Consider the following 19,709-nt stretch of genomic DNA (forward strand, 5'->3'; position numbering starts at 1 on the left):
CAGTTATCACTAGTCACTTGTTAAATCTCAGTATCCGGTATTGGAATGCATAAGCGAATCGCCTTGCAATTATCCATAATGGCACAGAAGTGGCATTTGGGTCCACACCTTCTCCAAACAGCAATCCCATGTTTTCATTGACCCATGAATTCCCAATAATTATTTTCTAATTTTCAGTAGCTAATACCAGCACATCTTTGAGTTATTTGATGCGATGAAGCTCCAGACATAGATTTACAGTTTCTAAACAATTTTGCCAATGCCATTAGGTGATAACTTCAGAGAGATGTGGGGATCCAATTAACATCTCCATCAGCCTGTCAAATAGAGTACAGTTTGAATCTCTCCATTGTTGAAGGTGCTGCTCTGATTTTGAATGTACACATGATGAAATTCTCTCAAAGAGGAAGCAGTGCTGAAAACTAAAAATTGTAGTGTGAACTTTATTATTAAAATATACTATTTCATGCATAACCCAGACCTCATGCTTGAGGATTGAAGCTGAACAAAAATGTGATGTGGTTGATACATGATGCTGCTTGTATGGATTATACTCTGGTCTTTCATCATCCTGTAGTTCAAGAGGGTGCAGGGAGAGGGGTTCTGAAATGTCTGCAGGCAATAAAAAGGGCATTCAGGGTGTTTTGCACTCCAACCAGAATTCAGTACGGGATGCTGATGGGAGAAGAGGCTCCTGTGGGCCAGATGGAGGCTGAAGCACATATTGTCAACTTGATACAGCAATTCTTGCTGTTCAACACCACCTCCAAGAATGTTCTGCAGCGCAGAGAAATCCTGGACTCCTGCATCAGGATGTCATCGTGTAACTATGTCTGTAACTTCAGAAACTTCCCTGCATAGGCTCAGCTGCATTGGGAAGGAGGAGAAAGTTCATAGAGCAAAAGCTGCAGGGGTCATGATGTCAGACATTAACAACCTGCATCCAAGAATCAATCTCAAATCTCATTAAAAAATTATTGCAATATTGTCTAAATAATTATACCTATGAGAAAGATAATGATAGAAGGTTCAAATGAAATCTGTGGGTTCAACTAAAGAACAGTAAATGGGTAATCACTATGGAGAGTGTACTATCAACCTCCAAAAATCTAAGTTGGAAACCAGATCTGGAGCAACACATGTGCAGGAATGGTGTAAGATTTCAACCACCCTAAAATTACAGCGTACAGGCAGTATAGAGGCCATAGAATTCTGAAAATACATACCCAAAAAAATGCCTTCAGACAGTAAGCCTAGCAATAAGTGTTGCAATTTAGATTCAGCTTTAAGAATGGAACTATTAATAGCAGAACATTTTTTTAATGTAGTGGTCATAATTCAGGCATGGTGTCGTTATGGAAAAGGACAAAGTCAATAAAAAAAGGTTCTAAATTGGGAAAACAGTAATGACCCAAAATTGATTTAGCAAAAACAGAAACTTGATAGGGAATCAATCCCAGAACAATGGGAAGCAACTCTGAAGAAGATTCAAGTGATAGTGAAGTAGATGTGGTAATGAAAAGCACAATACTGAAAATAACATGGGAAAGGAAATTCACGGCACTCCACAAGAATAACTTGAGTGAAGTGACAAGAGTAACTGCACATTTTTGATTAACAATTCTTACTATATTTGTCAAATACTATAATCAAATATTGTAAACGGTTCTTAAAATATAGTTTTCTACCACATGAAGGCCCCAGACGGCTTCTGTACACCATTTACTTTGTAGCACCATAGCCAGGATCAGACTAAATTGGTAAAAAAAATTGAGATGTGAACAATTCTGTATGCTACTGTCAGGGTTTCCCATGGTAACGGTCAGGAAGCTTAGGACTCTGAAACGGTGGTAATACCTTATAGGGATAGTAATTTGCTGTAGTCCTGGAGGAGAGCAGCATGCCACAAAATCTATCTGCTCTGACATTGAAATAAAAATTGAAAGGTTTACTCATCTGGTCAGCAGCATTAGTGGAGAAAGATCTAAGTGTGTTCATTCAATTATATTTCTTCAGAAGAAAAACCCTGCAGAGACATTTGTTGTTGAGTATGTTCAACATTTTTGGATTTTATTTCAGATTTCTAGTCGCTGCAGACTTTTATATTTTGCTCATGGCAACCCTCGTTAATTTGTATTGTTTGTTTTCTAGTCAACTTGTGTTTTATTTTTAAATTTGTGATTAGTTTTCATGGTATTTAACTGTTTCTTGATATCGGGGAACAACTTTAGCAGCCTGCAAGTCCTGCAGCTGCAACCTACAGCGCACATGGTACAAGTGTGCCTGCTATTTACAGCCAGATTGCTCTGCAAATGTGTACCTTGAATGCTGGTGTTAAGTAGAAATCCAGCAAATGCAGGCAGCTTGGTGGAGCCAGGAAATTCCTGGCTCATTATCCACTCCTTTAATGATAACATCAGAGGAAATAAATTAGCTGCAACTGCAGAGTTGGAGAATGTCACCAGGAAGCAGCACAATTGCAGGAGGTTTCCTTTGAGGGTTCACCGCTGAAATGGTTTAACATTGAAATGATGCTCTAAGTGTACTTCTAACCACCTCCTGCAGACCACCATGACCTCCATATCTCCCACCCAGTCCACAGTCTCCACCTCTGCATCAGCAAATCAATTCATTACCTTAAAGATCTCTGGTCCGTGCCCAGCTTTCTCTAGAAACAGGAGCCTGGCCTCTCTTACACTCAGTCGGAGCCTGGCCTCTCTTCCCTCTCTTACACTCAGTCGGAGCCTGGCCTCTCTTCCCTCTCTTACACTCAGTCGTGGATATTTTTTCCACATTTGTCAATATCATTTTTAAAAATACAAGGATGGAAACCGTTCACTCCTCCAAATGCCATCTAATTAAGGTTAATTCAGCATATTGCCAGTTGGGGGAAAGGTGAGTGAAAGGATAGTAACATGGAATGGTTGTGTTAAATGGTCTGTTTGTATGTTCTTTTTCAATTTTTTTAATTGAAATTCTACATTAAAAAACATATAAGACATCCACAGTACCCTATATTCTTAATCAAACAAATTATAGTAATATTTTATTGTAAAAATAAAATCTAATTAAGCATATTCAATGTGTTTGATTATTAGAGTCGACAATGATGATAAGAACTCTCCCAGATTAAAGAAACTCAGGACAAAGAGGCAATATTTTAAAAATAGATTGTACTGATTATTGGAGAGTATGGAAACAGGCCTTTCTCCCCACTTTTCCCATGCCATCCAACATGCCCCACCCAGTCAGCTAATTTCTGGGAATAGATCAGATTGACCATTGTACAAAGATTGCAAATTAAAAATTACATTTATTAAATTCTTAGCAAAACTCTTAGGAAATGTATGTTATTGAGATTGCAAAAAAAAACTCTAATGTGTGAATAACCAAAAACTGAGTTTGGTAAATAATTGACAGTTGTTCAAAAGTAGAGAGACTCGTTTCAATAAATAGATCTTTAAAACATTTAATGCCTAATCCAGTGGTTCTCAACTTTTTTCTTTCCATTCACATACCACTTTAAGTAATAATCCCTATGCCATCAATGCTCTGTGTTTATTAAGGGATTGCTTAAGGTGGTACATCAGTGGGAAGGGTAGGTTGAGAATCACTGCTCTAGACCCAATTGTTACAGAAATATTTTGCTTGAGAAAAATTGTCATTGGCCCATTTCCTTTGGAGTTACGAAACCGTGCACATAACAAGCCAATTAGGTACAATTAAAACAATGGTTTTCAAAATTTTTCTTTTCACCACATACCACCTTACTCATCACAGAGCACTGATGGCATGGGGAATATGTGAATGGAAAGAAAAAGGTTGAGAACCACTGACCAAATCTATACCATTCTTTAAAAGCTACATCAATCACAGGTTTAAAGCAATAATTAGAAAAATAGGCCTAGAAAGAGAAAATTTCAATTGTCCAAAATGTTTTCTAAGCTGTATCCAGATCCTCAAAGAATGTTTAACTACCAAATTTATTTAAAGATAAGGGAAGTGAGAAGAGAAATAGAAAATTTGTAACAGAATTAGATTCCAAAGAGACCCACATTGGACAATCTTCATGGTTAATATAATATGACCAAAATGTAAGATTTTTTATGTTGATTCCCCAGTGATAGAAACTAAAGTTTGGTAGGACTAAACCTCCATTCTTTTTAAATTTTTGAAGGTGGGCTTTATTTAGGCGATGGTGTTTATTCTTCCATATTCAAAACTGAGTCAAGGTTTTTATATGTTTTAATGTTTTCACGTTTCTGTCATGAAATTATCTTGTTCAAAGCAACATATAGAACCTAACTTGTCAATGGATACCTGTATATATGCAACTCAAAACATAATACCAGTGCAATGAATTGTATATAATGTGGTGATGATGGGTTCTGATTGTACAAAATATGCTTGTATTTTAATTAAAGAAAATATCTCAATGTTATTTCAGTATGTTGATTTAGAGTATTGACAATTTGGTTATAACATCATGGCTTCCAAGAATGGAAAACTGCAAGATTGGGTGTAGGATAACATAGCGTATTAGATAATCATGGACAAAAATGAGCCTATTGTATGTGCATTAATGTAACACCTTGGAATTCTTGGAAAAGGATCCAGAGGATTTCTGCTTGTTTGTTCCAAGATCAGAAGAAACCCTGTAGAAATTCTACTTTTACATTTTTACTTTTATAGAAGTTTTTTTTCTAAATCAGTGTTACATTCAGAGGCTGTGGCTTCTTTTAATTTGCTCGGCTCTTACATCAATAAATGGTAGCCTAGGTAAACTGTTGCGACAACAGCAGGCATCAAAACCAATGGATTTCCATTATTAATTTGATCCCCATAACCATAGCCAGTTCTACATTGATTCTGAACCTGATCATATGGAATGGGTTCATCATCTCCAGGAGAATTTGACTTGACCTAGAGAAAGAACGGAAATAAATATTCATTTAAATTCCTCCAATCTATTAGCACATAGAACTTGGTTAAAAGTTTAACTCCAAAATACTAATGTTGAATTTCTGAAAGTGTGGTTTCTAATGAATTCCATTTTTATATATTTGTTCATAGCATTTTAACAGTATGAGCATTGGATCAACTGTTCAACCGTTCTTTGGACAATGGCACTTTCATCCTCAAACACGAGAATGAAACATCTCTGTAGCGACTATCTTCATGGATAGTCATCTGGAGAATCTGAAATGTCCTTGTTTTATGTTCAACGAAAAAGATCCATGGCAAGTTGAAGACAGTTTTCCAAGGTTTATTACTTATCAACTTTGATATACAATTAAAATGATGTTTAATAGATACCATCCAGCTGCGCTGGATGGGTCACGTCTCCAGAATGGAGGACCATCGCCTTCCCAAGATCGTATTATATGGCGAGCTCTCCACTGGCCACCGTGACAGAGGTGCACCAAAGAAAAGATACAAGGACTGCCTAAAGAAATCTCTTGGTGCCTGCCACATTGACCACCGCCAGTGGGCTGATAACGCCTCAAACCGTGCATCTTGGCGCCTCACAGTTTGGCGGGCAGCAGCCTCCTTTGAAGAAGACCGCAGAGCCCACCTCACTGACAAAAGGCAAAGGAGGAAAAACCCAACACCCAACCCCAACCAACCAATTTTCCCTTGCAACCGCTGCAATCGTGTCTGCCTGTCCCGCATCGGACTGGTCAGCCACAAACGAGCCTGCAGCTGACGTGGACTTTTTACCCCCTCCATAAATCTTCGTCCGCGAAGCCAAGCCAAAGAATAGATACTTAATATGTTACTTTACGTATCTTATGTTAATGAATATGTTACTTGGTATCACAGATTGCAACCACAGAAAATACTCAAAGGAATGCAAAACAAACTGCTGGCTGCCACAGACTGGCAGCACAAGTATACAAATAATTTTAAGTCATTTTAACCTTACAACCTCTGAACTGCTTCCAATACAATAACATTTTAGAATTTAAAAAATGAGGAGGAATTTCTTCTCAGTTTGTCATATATCTTTGGCATTCCGAGAGAGAGAGAAAATGGATGCAGGTCTGTGCTGACCATCAAGCATCTATTTACACTTGATCCTACCCTCTCATTCTCATCACATTCCCATCAACTCCCCACCAGTCGTGCCCCCCAATTCCTGTGCTGCCTTCGCTGTAAAAAACTGTGGAGGCTGAAATTTTTGTATATGCTCAAAGATGACAAACGCCAACGATCAAAAGCATTATAGTAAACTGAAATGAATGCCAAGATCAGATAAGCCATAATTTTATTGAATACCCCAAGGGGCCTTCTCGTCTTTTGAAGTTATGATGAAGAAAAATATTGCTTTGAACTTTATTTGTAGGCTAATATCGTACATTTCCATTATTCTAATTTCCTTGGCTTTGACTTCATTGTGTTATTTGAGGGACCCAAGTTCTCATATGTTAACAACTTTCCAATTATAACTGGTCCACAGTGACTTTCTCCAAGTGATGTTTTTGGATGAAGTAGTCTGCTTGACTGGCACCTCATTATGCCTGTAAACATCAACTCAACGCCACGGCAGCAGAGGGTACCATCTGCAATACTTTTTGCTTACAGTCACTTGTCAATTTTTTGTTAATTTTCAAACACCTGAATGGAGCCGTGCAATGATGGGGCTTTTCTATAGGGACAATTACAGCCTAATATCTTCTGATGCCCAGCACACTGAAGCAGCTGAGCAAGGAGAGAAATTCTACCAATCTAATATTGAGGCCTGTTTCTGCAATAGTTGAAGAGTTTCATTGCTGGAGTGACCAAGACAGCTCTCTTCTTCCAAATAAATACTAGCCTAGCACCCCCCCCCCTCCAATGCCCCCCATCACTCTTCCAACCCCACTCCCTGCCATCCTGCAGCCACACACACTCTCTCCACCATCCTGCAGAGGTCTCATTCTTTGGGTACGTAATCTATTTAATAAATTCCTCTGAATGTCAGTATACCTAACCTGTCCATAGGATTTGTGACCCCTGACCCCTCCATTAGTAAACATCAATCCCCCTGTCATCTGTGAACCCTGACCCCTCCATCACTGAACTGACCAGTGATAAGTGAACCTCACTCTAAGAGCCATAGGCTCATTACTTACCTGCTGTTTTGGCTGCGGGTGCCGGCAATGTCCCGAGGACAATAGGCCTCTTCCCATATGAAGCATGCGCGAGGGCTGGCACTGCTTACAGAGCTGGAGCGTGGTGTTAACTCAGCGGCTGTGGCTTCAGCTGGGGCCAGCATGTCCGCCAGTGTGCATGTGCCATGGACTGGGTCTATGCATGTGCATTTGGCTCAGGCCTGGCAGTGAATGGCTGCGATATGGAGCGTGGTGATGCTTGTGCACTCAGCCCAGTGGTTAGAGCTGGGGCGAGCACACCACACAAAGGAAGATGTGCAGGAGTTATGCACATGCTTAAAATGAGGTTCACTAGCGCACAACTGCTATTGGAATCCGGGAGGAGGGTGAGTTAGGGGTTGACAATTTCTATTGATCATTTCACTACTGCTTCACTTTTCTTCTTTGGCTTGGCTTCGCGGACGAAGATTTATGGAGGGGGTAAAAAGTCCACGTCAGCTGCAGGCTCGTTTGTGGCTGACAAGTCCGATGCGGGACAGGCAGACACGGTTGTAGTGGCTGCAGGGGAAAATTGGTTGGTTGGGGTTGGGTGTTGGGTTTTTCCTCCTTTGCCTTTTGTCAGTGAGGTGGGCTCTGCGGTCTTCTTCAAAGGTTTTCCCTTTCTCTTCAATATTTAGAACCATCCTCCTCGAACAAAATTAATAATATGGTCTCAACTGTCTTCTGTGTTCAAGAACTCCACAAGTTCACCACTCGATAGGTGAAGAAATTCCCCAGTCCTAAATAGCTTCACTACACAACGGTAAATTACGAATTACTTGCTAAATAGAACATCATAAGGGTGTTTAGAAAGGACCCTTTTGTGTTTAATATTAAAGATTGTTTGAGAAAATTCAAATAGACTTAATTACTGATTTATGCAAGAAACACATCACAGACAAGCACCTAAATTAGCCTCCAAGCAACTATACAAACTAAATGGAAGGAAGTCGCTACACTCATACTACCCGTCATCTGTGTACCCTGACCCCTCCTTGCTATCAATTCTCCCGTGATGTGTGGTCCAAGCTACCCATGAAAGTCCTCCCACACCCCCTAACCCATCCACCCCCAGCTTCTCCCCAACCTCTATGAACTTTGACCCCCTTCTCAGCATCTGTGAACTCTTCCCCTTCCCTGTTACAGAAATATAGGAGCGTCCATTTGATCTTTTGAACCTGCTTCACCATGACTGGTATTCTCTTTCTCATTTGTTTTCCCTTTCTCTTCAATATTTAGAACCATCTTCCTCCTCGAACAAAATTAATAATATGGTCTCAACTGTCTTCTGTGTTCAAGAACTCCACAAGTTCACCACTCGATAGGTGAAGAAATTCCCCAGTCCTAAATAGCTTATTGCAAATGCTTAGCCTGTGACCACCTACTTCTAGATTTACCCACCATCCTGTCTGCTGAATCGGACTCTAAACGCTGCCGTTGCCAGCAAAACCCAGATCTAAGTGCAAAATGTATTCTGGGATCTTCTCATACCTTGATGAAGGGCTCAAGCCTGAAACATCAGTTAAGTATTTTAACCTTTGCTACATAAAGGACACTGTTTAACCTGCTGAGTTTCTACAGCATTTCGTGTTCTTACAGTGTGAACACAGAATGTGTCAGTTTCTGTTCTGGTTCTTTGAACTATTTTCAGTGTAAAATAGCTGAGAAGATATTTTTGATAGATTTTCAGGTGAGATTTAACACCCAGCCTCAACTTATGGTAGCGGCTCCAGAATGATAAATCAACTGTGAACTTTACAAATTGACACCCCTGGTTTCATCTGGAAGTGGGCCTGAGCTATAGGTGAAGGTGAATGTTCAGAAAAAGGTACAGGTGATTGCTTTAGCAGTTGACCCTTCCTTACCTGCTCAATTTGCTGAAAGACTCGTATAAAGTTTTCTCCAAGGGCTGCTTTTACTTCTGCATCAGTCCAATTTCTCCGCAGTAGTTCAGCTACTAAATTGGGATAGAAGGACACATCGTCCAAACCTGCAGGAACTCTATAAAGGGAAAAATGTAAAGTATAACTCAAGTGTTTGATGGGGAAATGATCCAAATACTTATTTACCAACTATCTACACTCTAACATTAATAGAATGAGAGGAACTGTAACAGCACAGGACTCCACTCAGCCCATCAAAACTGTATCTCCTGAGGTATGTAAGTTTTACTTACATACCTCATCTCCAGAGCTTCCCATGAAATTACAAGTGGTCCAGATGGCAATAACTTCAGAGCCCTCAAGAGATAATTCTGTACCCTACACTACTCCAGGAACACCTGCAGAGAGGACTGCTTCCTGAAACTCTTCACTAGGACAGAAGGTTGGACCTTGCCTGAGCTAATGCAGAATGAGGAAGTGCAGAACAGGAGGATCTTGGAAAGACGAAGCAAATGGCTGACCTCTCTGGGTGCACTGTAGAAACCAATCTCACTGCTGTCAGTGAGGTAATGTGTGAAAAAGGCACACCAACTACCTTTGGAGTTCAACTGCCAAGATCAATGGTGAGGTCATCTGACCCCTACCACTCCACCCCCTCCCAACACTCTTCCCTTTAACTGCTGTAATCACTTATCTACAATAAAAGCAGAAACAAGCTTGCTAACAGCTGAACCTGACAACCGTCCGCCTTTTCTTTAGTGTCAGAACATTCTTGACCACCTAAGGGTTGCAAAGAAAATAGGATTTAATACCAACTTTATTATATCAGGGATCTCTTTGAACAACAAGGACACAAATGGCAGATTGTTCGGTCTTCACATTCATGATAGGTCTTTTACCCATTCCCACTTTCCTGCACCCTCACCATATCACTGAACACCAATGTTATCAATAAAATCTCTGAAGCTTTGCCTCAAACACATCAGCAAAGGAGCCTCCACAACCCTCTTTGGTGGACAATTCCAAAGGTTCAGGTGAGGAACTGGAGAGAGCCACGATTGATGTCCATAAGCAGGTGTGGGTAGGAGAAGCTGACTGGTAACAGCAGCATGTCAGTGTGAGAAGTCACAGCCTAGGTAGTGACTTCACAACAGGCAGTGAGTGGGGCAGATGTTTGGGTATTGCTTGTGCACCAGTAGTGGAAGAAGTTTCCAAGGGAAGACAGAAAATGCACAAGAGACTGCATACCTGCTGTGACCCAGGCTGCATAGCTGTCCCATGACAAAACAATCAATCATGCGTGGCTGCAGGATGCTTCCTTATGGCACCAGTATGGTGCATATTTTTGGCTCTCCTCCGTTCCAGGTAATATCAGGCAGTGTTCTGATCAGAATCGACAGAGATTTCATCAAAGTATAAAGGTGGTTTGGATGTCATCTGCAAAACTGACTTGTTGGAACCAGGACTCATGGGGAAAACAACAGCGGGCAGGGCTCCCAAACAAGTCCTGTGCACTGACATAGCAGGCATTCGGAACCAGGGGCTGGAACTTGGGATCTCTGCTGGAATGGATGTGAAGTTATGTGGCTATAGTGGGTACGGGCACACGAGGCAGTGGCATTGTAGTAGGTGGCAGGATCCACTGACACTCAATGTCTCTGAAGGGACTCTTTTAGGCCACATTGCTGGTCCAGTGGCACCTCTTTGTGTACCTTAATGGCCAAACAAAAATAGATTTTGTGTATTTATGTACACGACTGTAAAGGAACCTTGCCCCTTTTGGTAATGATTTCAACCTGCTGCCAGCACCTGGGGGCTGTCCACCAATTCCAAATCAGAAAGCATATACTCCCAATTCCTCATGAAGACCTGGAGAAGGTCTGATCTCTACAGAAAGGGCAGGCTGCACCTGAAATGGAGAGCGACCAATATCATGGCAGGCAGGTTTCCTAGAGGGTTTAAATTAGTTTGGCTGGGGGAGTGGGAAATCAGAATGAGAGTGCGGAATTAGGGTTGGATAACTAGATTTGAAGGGAGAGAGGAATGAGATTGTTAAAATTAATGAAGGAGAGGGGGTAGTAAAAGTAGATGGCAATCAAAGGAGTGAATGGGCGAGACATTCTCTCAAGTGTATATATTTCATTGCAAGGAGCACAGTAAGTAAGGTGGTTGAACTCTGAGTATGGATAGACACATGGAAATATGATATCGTACCCATCAGTGAAACTTGGTTGCAGGAGGGGCTTGACTGGCAGCTAAATATTCCAGGATTCCATTGCTTTAGGTGTGATAGAACTGGGGGGGGAGGAATAAAAGGTGGTGGAATTGCATTGCTTGTTTGTTTGTTTGTTTGAGAAAATATTACAGCAGTGCTATGGCTGGATAGATTGGAGGGCTCATCCAGTGAGGCAATTTGGGTGGAAATGAAGAAAGTGAAAGACATGAAAACACTATTGGGGGTGTATTATAGACCCCCTAATGGACAGAGGAAATTAGAGGAGCAAATTTGTAAGGAGATAAACAAGGAGATTTTTAACTTTCCACACAATTGACTGGGACACCCATACTGTAAAAGGGCTGAATGGGTTGGAGTTTGTCAAATGTGTTCAGGAAAGTTTTCTAATCAATAGAACTGTCTAGAGAGGGGGCTGTATTGGATCTCCTATTAGGGAATGAGATAGGTCAGGTAACAGAGGTTTGTGTTGGGGAATAGTTTGGGTCTCGTGATCATAATATTATTAGTTTTAGGTTAATTATGGAGAAGGATAGGGTTGGATCTAAGGTTGAGATTCTTGATTGAACAAGGCTAATTTCGAGGAGATGCGAAAGGATTTAAAAGGTGTTGATTGGGATAATTTATTTACTGGGAAAGATGCAGGATATTCAAAGGGGAAATTATGAATGTAGAGAGTCGACATGTCCCTGTGAGGATTAAAGGAAAGGGTAGGAAATATAGGGAGCCTTGGTTTTCAAGGGATATTGGGAATTTGGGTTGGAGGAAGAGGGGTGTGGACAATAGGTAGAGACAGCAGAGAAGAGATGAGGTGCTTGAGGAATACAAGGAATGTAAAAAAAAATCTTCAGAAAATTAGAAAGGCTAAAAGGAGATATGAGGCTGCTTTGCCAGGCAAGGTAAAAATAAATGCAAAGGGTTTCTATAGGTACATTAAAAGTAAAAGAATGGGTGGTGTGGCAAGATGGCGTAGAAGAAAGATGTGTATTCCACCTTTCCCCAGCTGGATCACTAAATACCCGGTTTGTACAAAGCATAAAAGTGGTTAAAAATATTTACAATTGTTTAAATAACAATGATTTATGAATTTTAAATATTTAAAAAAAAACAAAATGGAGAGAGAGCAGAGGAGATTTACAAGAATGTTGCCTGGGTTTCAGAGTTTGATTTACAGGGAAAGGTTAAACAGGGTAGCACTTTACACCATGGAACGTAGAGGTTTGAGGGGTGATTTGATAAAAGTATTTAAAATTATGAGGGGGACAGATAGGGTAAATATGGATAGGCTTTTTCCACTGAGAGTGGGGGAGATTCAAACAAACCCACATGGATTGAGATTGAGGGGGAAAAAGTATAGGGGAAATATGAGGGGGAAATTCTTCTCTCAGAGGGTGGTGGGAGTGTGGAATGAGCTTCTGGCCAAAGTGGTAGATGCTGGCTCGATTTTAATATTTACAGAAAAGTTGGATAGATATATGGATGAGAGGGGTATGGAAGGTTATGGGGTAGGTGCGGGTCATTGGGACTAGACGAGAGAAGATGTTTGCATGGACTTGAAGGGCTGAACTGGCCTGTTTCTGTAATTATTTTATGGTTATATAAGTGATTGGAGTCAGATTCCCACAATCCTTAACTGCTTGCATCCATCAGGCAGAATGGAACATGTACCAGGAATTTCAATATCCATCTGCATCAGTCTTTCTGAACATGGTTCCCTGCCATAGGGATCAATTCCCTATCTATTGGTGGGGAATTGATGTGCAATCTGTCCTCCAGGGAAATGACATGCTTGCCTGTCCCTTTGATCTCGTACAGCATGCCAGATGACTCTCCATATGATATATGCTTGTTTAATCTGACCTGATATCAATCAGATATTGTTTACTATCATGTCATAAAACAGAAATGTAATATTACACAAAATTGCCTTCAGTCTGCCAGTAAGGCAAACAAAATGCCACCGTTAGCACTTGTAATTTACAGTCAGAGAAAGGGAAGCAAAAGAAGATGAGGAGAAAGAAGAATAAAAGTAAAAGAAGCCTTTTTATATCAATAACAGGGCTGGTAATTTAGGTGCTAGATGAATGTGTCATACTAAATCTATTTTAGAAATGAATTAAGTGTAATTTTAGCCATAGTTATCTTAGTTGTTTTGTTAATGGCTGTTTGTGCATGTGTGCGCTTCTATGCATGTGAATCTGGGTTAAGATGGTGAAGCCAGTGAGAGAGGTAAGAAAGCAAAGGCGACCAAAGTAGGATCAATGTCTGTGTACGTTGGTTGAGGTGTGAATGTTGTGGCCAATTGTACTTGTGTGAGGTACAAATAAATGCTATGGAATACCTTGATATTTCCTGTAAGGCCATAGAAATTCTTAGCAACCTGCTTCCGGTTATGGGCAGGACGCCCCTGTAAAACATTACTGTTGTTACCTCTGCTCTGAATGCATGTTTGGCACATCGGGCATGGAGGATACTCCATGTCTGAAATCAAGAAGGGGATGTGGGAGCACCTGCCCTCCTTGCAGTACCATTCTACACCCATCTGAAATTGCACAGTAGCATACAACCCTTCCAATAGGGAAGAATGTTCTTTAAAGGTTGGAACCTTGACAACATTCAGTGTAGGAATGGGTGGTAAGTGTGCTGAATGATTGTGATTGGTGTAGAAGATCACTGCAGTCCAAATATACCTACATATTTACTGTTCAACCATTGATGATTCTCATATCAAGGTGAATAGGCATGGGTTAATGAGACAAAGAAGTATTACTTAAAAACCATTCAATTTCTGGTACCTATGTAACACCAATTTTTTGAAAACTATTCTGAGTAAAATAAGGAAAAGAGCCATGAACACTACAACATGATGTGAAAAGAAGAAACTGAACATCATGAGTTTTGGAGAATAGACTAAACTTAAATAAATTCTTAGAAATAGAAATGCATAGAGGGCAAGAATGTTTTTTTGAAAGTTTTCTAGCAACCATTCTCAATGGGGGCCACAGCATATTTAAAGGAGGAAAGGACCAAAATCATAAAATGTTTTTTTTATGTACAGTAGTCAGTAGAAGTATGGAAGAAACCAAAACATGACTGCTATAAAGGGAAGGCAACCCATAAACTTAGAGTCGAGACCTAAGGGGGCCATAGCCAAAAAAAAGGATTGAGAATGGCTGTATTCTATGCCAATTCTTACAGTATCTAGCATAATTTTCAAAATGTATAATTTTATAAATAAATTAAGACATTGCACTATTTTCAAATGGAATAGCAAAGTTTACCTCTCAACGTTTTTTTTAAAATGTAGGCACACAGCACAATAACAGGCCCTTTCTGCCCATCAGCCCATGCCTCCCAATTACACCCAATTGGCCAACAACCCCAGTATGCTTTGAACAGTTGGAGGAAACTGGAGCACCCAAAGGAAACCTGGGGAGAACGTACAAACTCCTAACAGACAGCGCAGGGTTTGAACCCTGGTCCCAATCGCTGGCACTGTAAACAGCGTTGCACTAACAGCTTCGCTAACTGTGCCATCTTTAAATGTGCTGTGTTTCATATACAACCTTCTTGGAAAAGACCATATTTATTTTCAAGAAGCCTAAATGCAAGACTGCATCACTTCTCCAAAGGTACAAACCACAATAGAATACTCCCTTCTTAGTTAATGCAAATGAATTATAGGATAACACAAATGAAAGGTAGTTATGGAACATTACCTGGAAACGCCATCATAATCTCCACCAAATCCTACAGCCTGGAAACCAGCAACTTTTTTAATGTAGTCAAAATGATCTACAGAATGAAATGAAAAACATAATTTCAAACTAATGTTGAAGTTTCATTGCACAGGCTTGCAAAATTTAATGTAGTTAAGAGTTAATTTCCTTACACTGTGGAGGGGAATTTGGACTCCATCAGTTGGGTTGGTTTTAAAATGTTACATTACATTTATAGAGTTAAGCAGAATGATGATCGCAGGAGATTATCTAGAGATAATGAACTGTAGTGAGGTATATCAGCATTGCATATCATTTACCACCTCTTTCAAATATGTATATCTATTGCTTTATTGTTTTATTGGATGATATGTCATCAGATGTACTTTAGGAATGGTTAAGCATTACTTATGTCCCACAAAAAATTCCCCTTCCCTATCTGATGAGTGAACACAATAGGGTCCAATTGTTAACTTTCCTCAAGATCCAAATATTTTTGACACAGAATTGAAATTGAAATTAAATAAATATCAAAAAGAATTTGTTAAAATAGCCCTAGCAGTAGCTAGAAAATGTGTGGCAGGAACTTGGAAATCAGAGGTGTATTTGGGAATGGGCAGATGGCAATAGGTAGTTATATTCCACTTGAAAAGATTATATAAAAGTTATGTAACAAATTTGAAATTTATGAAAACATTTGGGAATCACAAATTGTAGGAATTAAGTTGTAATCGCCCAACCTGAACATTCAGACTTCCAAAATCAAGAAGTTTAGTAAATTTAGTAAGTTTTTATAAATACTATTCTGATATGTTCTTTCTTCTTATTTATTTTCTTTTCCTTCTTTTCTATTGGGTTGTTGGAGGGAGGGGGAAGGATGGCAGTGGGGAAAAATTTTTTTAAATCACTATTAATTTTTCATTATTTTCGAATAAGAAATTTATGTACAAGATTTTTTAATGCATATGTGAAAATAAATAAAGTTTTTAAAAGGATGATAGGGTCCAATCCATCCTCTGAATTTAATTCTTCACATCCGCTCTCTTGTGTTCCAAGGCAGTAACAGTGAGACTCCCCGCTATTCAGCAGGTTCTGTTCTAAATGAAGTCATTATATTTTTGCAATGAGCGCTCATTAAAAAAGAAATAAGCAGTAGTGAAATGTTACATTGAAATTGAATTATGTCATCAGGACACGTGAAGGTTTTTTCAATGGTCTCGATTGAAACAATCATTGATTTCACTCTGATCTCGCTCGTCACTTTCAGTAATTTTTTGGCAGCGTTCTTTTTGAAAAGCAAACTACCATTCGATGCAATAGAAAAAAAATTGTAGATGTTTGAAATCTGAAGTAAAGCCAAAAATGCTGGCAATATTCTACAATTCAGGCAGTATCTGTGCAAAAGAGAGAGTGAGTTGATATTTCCGGATGAAGTCCATTTATCAGAACTGGGGAACACAGGAAACAAGTTAGCTTTAAAATGAAGGGAGGATAGAAGTGATTATGGACTGGACAAAGGGAATATCTATGATGGAGAGACCACGATTACTCAGGTGATCCTAATGTTTGCAAAGTTGTTTGATTAAATACCTCTATCAAATCCCCCCTCAACCCTCTATACCCCAATGAATGAAGAGCCAGTCTAATCAATCTTTCTTTGTATTCTTGAGGCATTAATTTCATAGTCCAGAATACCTTAATCATAATCAACAAGGCCTTTCGAGAGAATAAAAATGTTAAAGCTGTGATATGCAGCTGGAGCTATTGGTGAAATGGGAAACCAGGAGGAAATGCTGGAAATTCTGTGGAGATAGAAAAACTGAGTTAATATCTTCCAGTGAAACTTGCCACATGCCCAGATGGAAGATTATGTGCTGTTCCTCACACTTATATTGGAAAAGGCCACACACTGTGTGATAGTACAGATCTATCACCAATGTACATAGTGTATATAGTTACTGTATCTAGACTGTGCTTACAGCGATTGGCTGTGAGCTAAGCCACACCTATTGTCTGGGCCTTAAAGGGTTGTGTCCCTAGCCAGGTCGGATCATTCCGGACACCTGTGAAGAGCTCCGGTCTTTTGCTAATAAAAGCCTTGGTTTGGATCAACAAGTCTTTGGTTCTTTCGACGAGCTCTACACACTGGTAGCTCAGCAGGACGGAGAATTAAAGCTCAGGATCACTTCTGTGCCATAGAGCCCCTCCTGGGGGCCATAGCACATTGAAGGGAGACATGGATTGAAATCAGAAATTTTTTTTATGTACAGTAGTTGATAGGAGAGAAGTTCAGAAGAAATCAAAACTTGACAACTTCACAAGGAAGGGGGCCCATAAACTTTGAGCAGAGACCTAAGGGGGCCATAACCAAAATAAGGTTAAGAATGGCTGTATTCTATGCCAATTCTTACGGTATATAACAATTTATTTACAAAATCATACATTTTGAAAATTAAGACATTGCACTGTTTTCAAATGAAATGGTAAAGTTTTCCTCTCAATGGTTTCCTTCTTTTAAAAAAAAGTAGACATACAGAATGGTAACAGGCCCTTTTGGCCCTCAAGACCGTACCACCTTATAACACCTAATTGACCTACAACCCTGGTAAGTTATGAATGATGGGAGGAAACCCATACAGACACTGGGAGAATGTACAAACTCCTGACAGAAAGTGACAGATTCAAAGCCTGGTCTCTAGTGCTGGAACAGTGCTGCATTAACCAATATGCTAACTGTGGCATGAAGCACGTTTTGTTTGTTCACAAAAGTGTTCACTTGGGTTCCAGTTCAGTCAGCAACATAATCTCAGATAAGGACTGGAAGTGAATAGAAATCTCATGGAAAATTACTATCTGTGGGTGTAATGGACAGTGCCTTTTTTATACTAATTAGAATTTGGGCACTGCTTCTTAGAGAAGTTATGACAGCCTAGAATGGATGCAGTGCAGACTTGCCAGAAATTGCTCAGGTCTAAGGATTGGGTGACAAAAGGTACAGGTAAAGGTTCCATTATTGTCACATAATATTACATATTAGAATGTAACATACATAAAATTCTTTAACTTTTGTCTACCATAAGGCTGCCAGAGAGTCACCACTTTGTCCAGCACCCCTCACAGAAACCTACTGCACCTGGTGTTCCTAGGTGGTCTCCCCTCCAAGTACTGACCAGTCTTGTGCCTGCTTAGCTTCTGAGATCAGACAATCCCAGGCAATATTCAGGGTATTAGGTGATCTATTTTCTTTAGGATATATGTGATTATGATTAAGGTATTCTGGACTATGAAATTAATGCCTCAAGAATACAAAGAAAGATTGATTAGACTGGGTCTTCATTCATTGGAGTGTAGAGGGTTGAGGGGGGATTTGATAGAGGTATTTAAAATTATGAGGGGGATTGATAGAGTAGATGTGAATAGGCTCTTCCCCTTGAGGGTAGGTGAGACTGGAATGAGGGGTCATGAGTTAAGGGTTGGGGGAAAAAGTTTACAAGTAATATGAGAGGAGCCTTCTTCACTCAGAAAGTGGTGGTTGAATGGAATGACCTTCCGGAAGAGGAGGTTGCAGCAAGGTCAATTTTATAATTTAAGAAAAAGTTGGATAGGTGCATGGATGTGAGGGGATTAGAGGGTTATGGACAGGGTGCAGGTAAGTGGGACTAGAAAAGATCACTTGAATCTGTACTGTAATTGTTATATAGTTATATGGAATGAATTGGTAGGTAAGGATTGATTGTTAGAAATTAATTAGACAAAAGGTCAGAACAGTTAGGAAAGAAGTCAAGAAACACTTGACCTGAAGAAATGTAGAATTCTCTCTCAGTAAAAGACAAAAATGCTGACTCAATGAATTATTAAAATTCAAGAGGCATGATCCTCCAGCATATTAATGTATATAGAGTTAAGGATGTTGAATGGAGATTGGACATGATGTTATTAAGCAGCAGATCACACTTGAGAGAGTAAATAATCTTTTTGTAGATTAATCAACTGGAAAAGTATTTCAGATACAAAAGTAAAAATTATTTTAAAAAAAGCTTGTTAAAGGAGACACTACACCAGTGGTTTTCAAACATTTTCTTTCCACTCACATACCACTTTAAGTAATCCCTTACTAATCACAGAGCACCTACAGCACAGGGAAAAATTAAAGTGGTATGTGAGTGAAAAGAAAAAGTTTGAAAACTACTACACTATACAGACAGATTGGGTGGTGGCCTGGTGTGAGAACACAGGCACTGATATTCTGTGTTAATATTGTTTCACAGAAGAAGGGTGTTGGGCCCTGAGTTCTTGAAATGGAAGATCATATTATTCACTCAAAATATTTGACTGTGCTTTTGAAAAGGTTCCTTCATATGACACATTAACGTGGTGCCTGAGCAGCAGAATTTCCCGAAGAGTTTGGCTGGGGAAACTGACCTGCCACATCTGAAAGCTTCGCTGTAGTTTTGCAAGTAACGTAGTCATTATAGAAGTTCACCATAACGATCCCATTCTTCTTACTCTGTGAAACAAATTAATTCAGAGAAATTATTTGGTTGATTAATTAACCAAACAGAATGTATTTTAAAGATTCTCTGAACACATTTCAGAATTGTTTCAATCGTACACTGCTAATTGAAATATTAATCACATTGACATTTTTTCAAATGATTAACTCTGAAATGGAAATAATCAGTCATTTGAAAATAAAAAGAGTATATTAAGCTGTTGAAACAGAATGTACTTATTGTACAAA

General features: G+C 39.5%; 1 protein-coding gene across 1 annotated transcript in view; it reads right to left on the reverse strand.

The window, feature by feature from the left end:
• Window positions 1–4,738: 4,738 nt before the first annotated feature.
• The window catches only part of dpep1 (dipeptidase 1), a 31,799-nt gene continuing 16,828 nt past the window's right edge, over window positions 4,739–19,709 (reverse strand). Inside the window, exons 7-10 of the mRNA XM_069899530.1 lie at window positions 19,391–19,475; window positions 14,969–15,044; window positions 8,999–9,134; window positions 4,739–4,923 (exon numbers count right to left, since the gene is read on the reverse strand). Of these exons, the coding sequence (XP_069755631.1) occupies window positions 4,756–4,923; window positions 8,999–9,134; window positions 14,969–15,044; window positions 19,391–19,475 (465 nt within the window). The 3' untranslated portion in view covers window positions 4,739–4,755. The remainder of the gene's footprint in view (window positions 4,924–8,998; window positions 9,135–14,968; window positions 15,045–19,390; window positions 19,476–19,709) is intronic.

The sequence above is a fragment of the Narcine bancroftii genome, chromosome 10 (genome assembly GCF_036971445.1).
Source record: "Narcine bancroftii isolate sNarBan1 chromosome 10, sNarBan1.hap1, whole genome shotgun sequence".
Lineage (NCBI taxonomy): Eukaryota > Metazoa > Chordata > Chondrichthyes > Torpediniformes > Narcinidae > Narcine > Narcine bancroftii.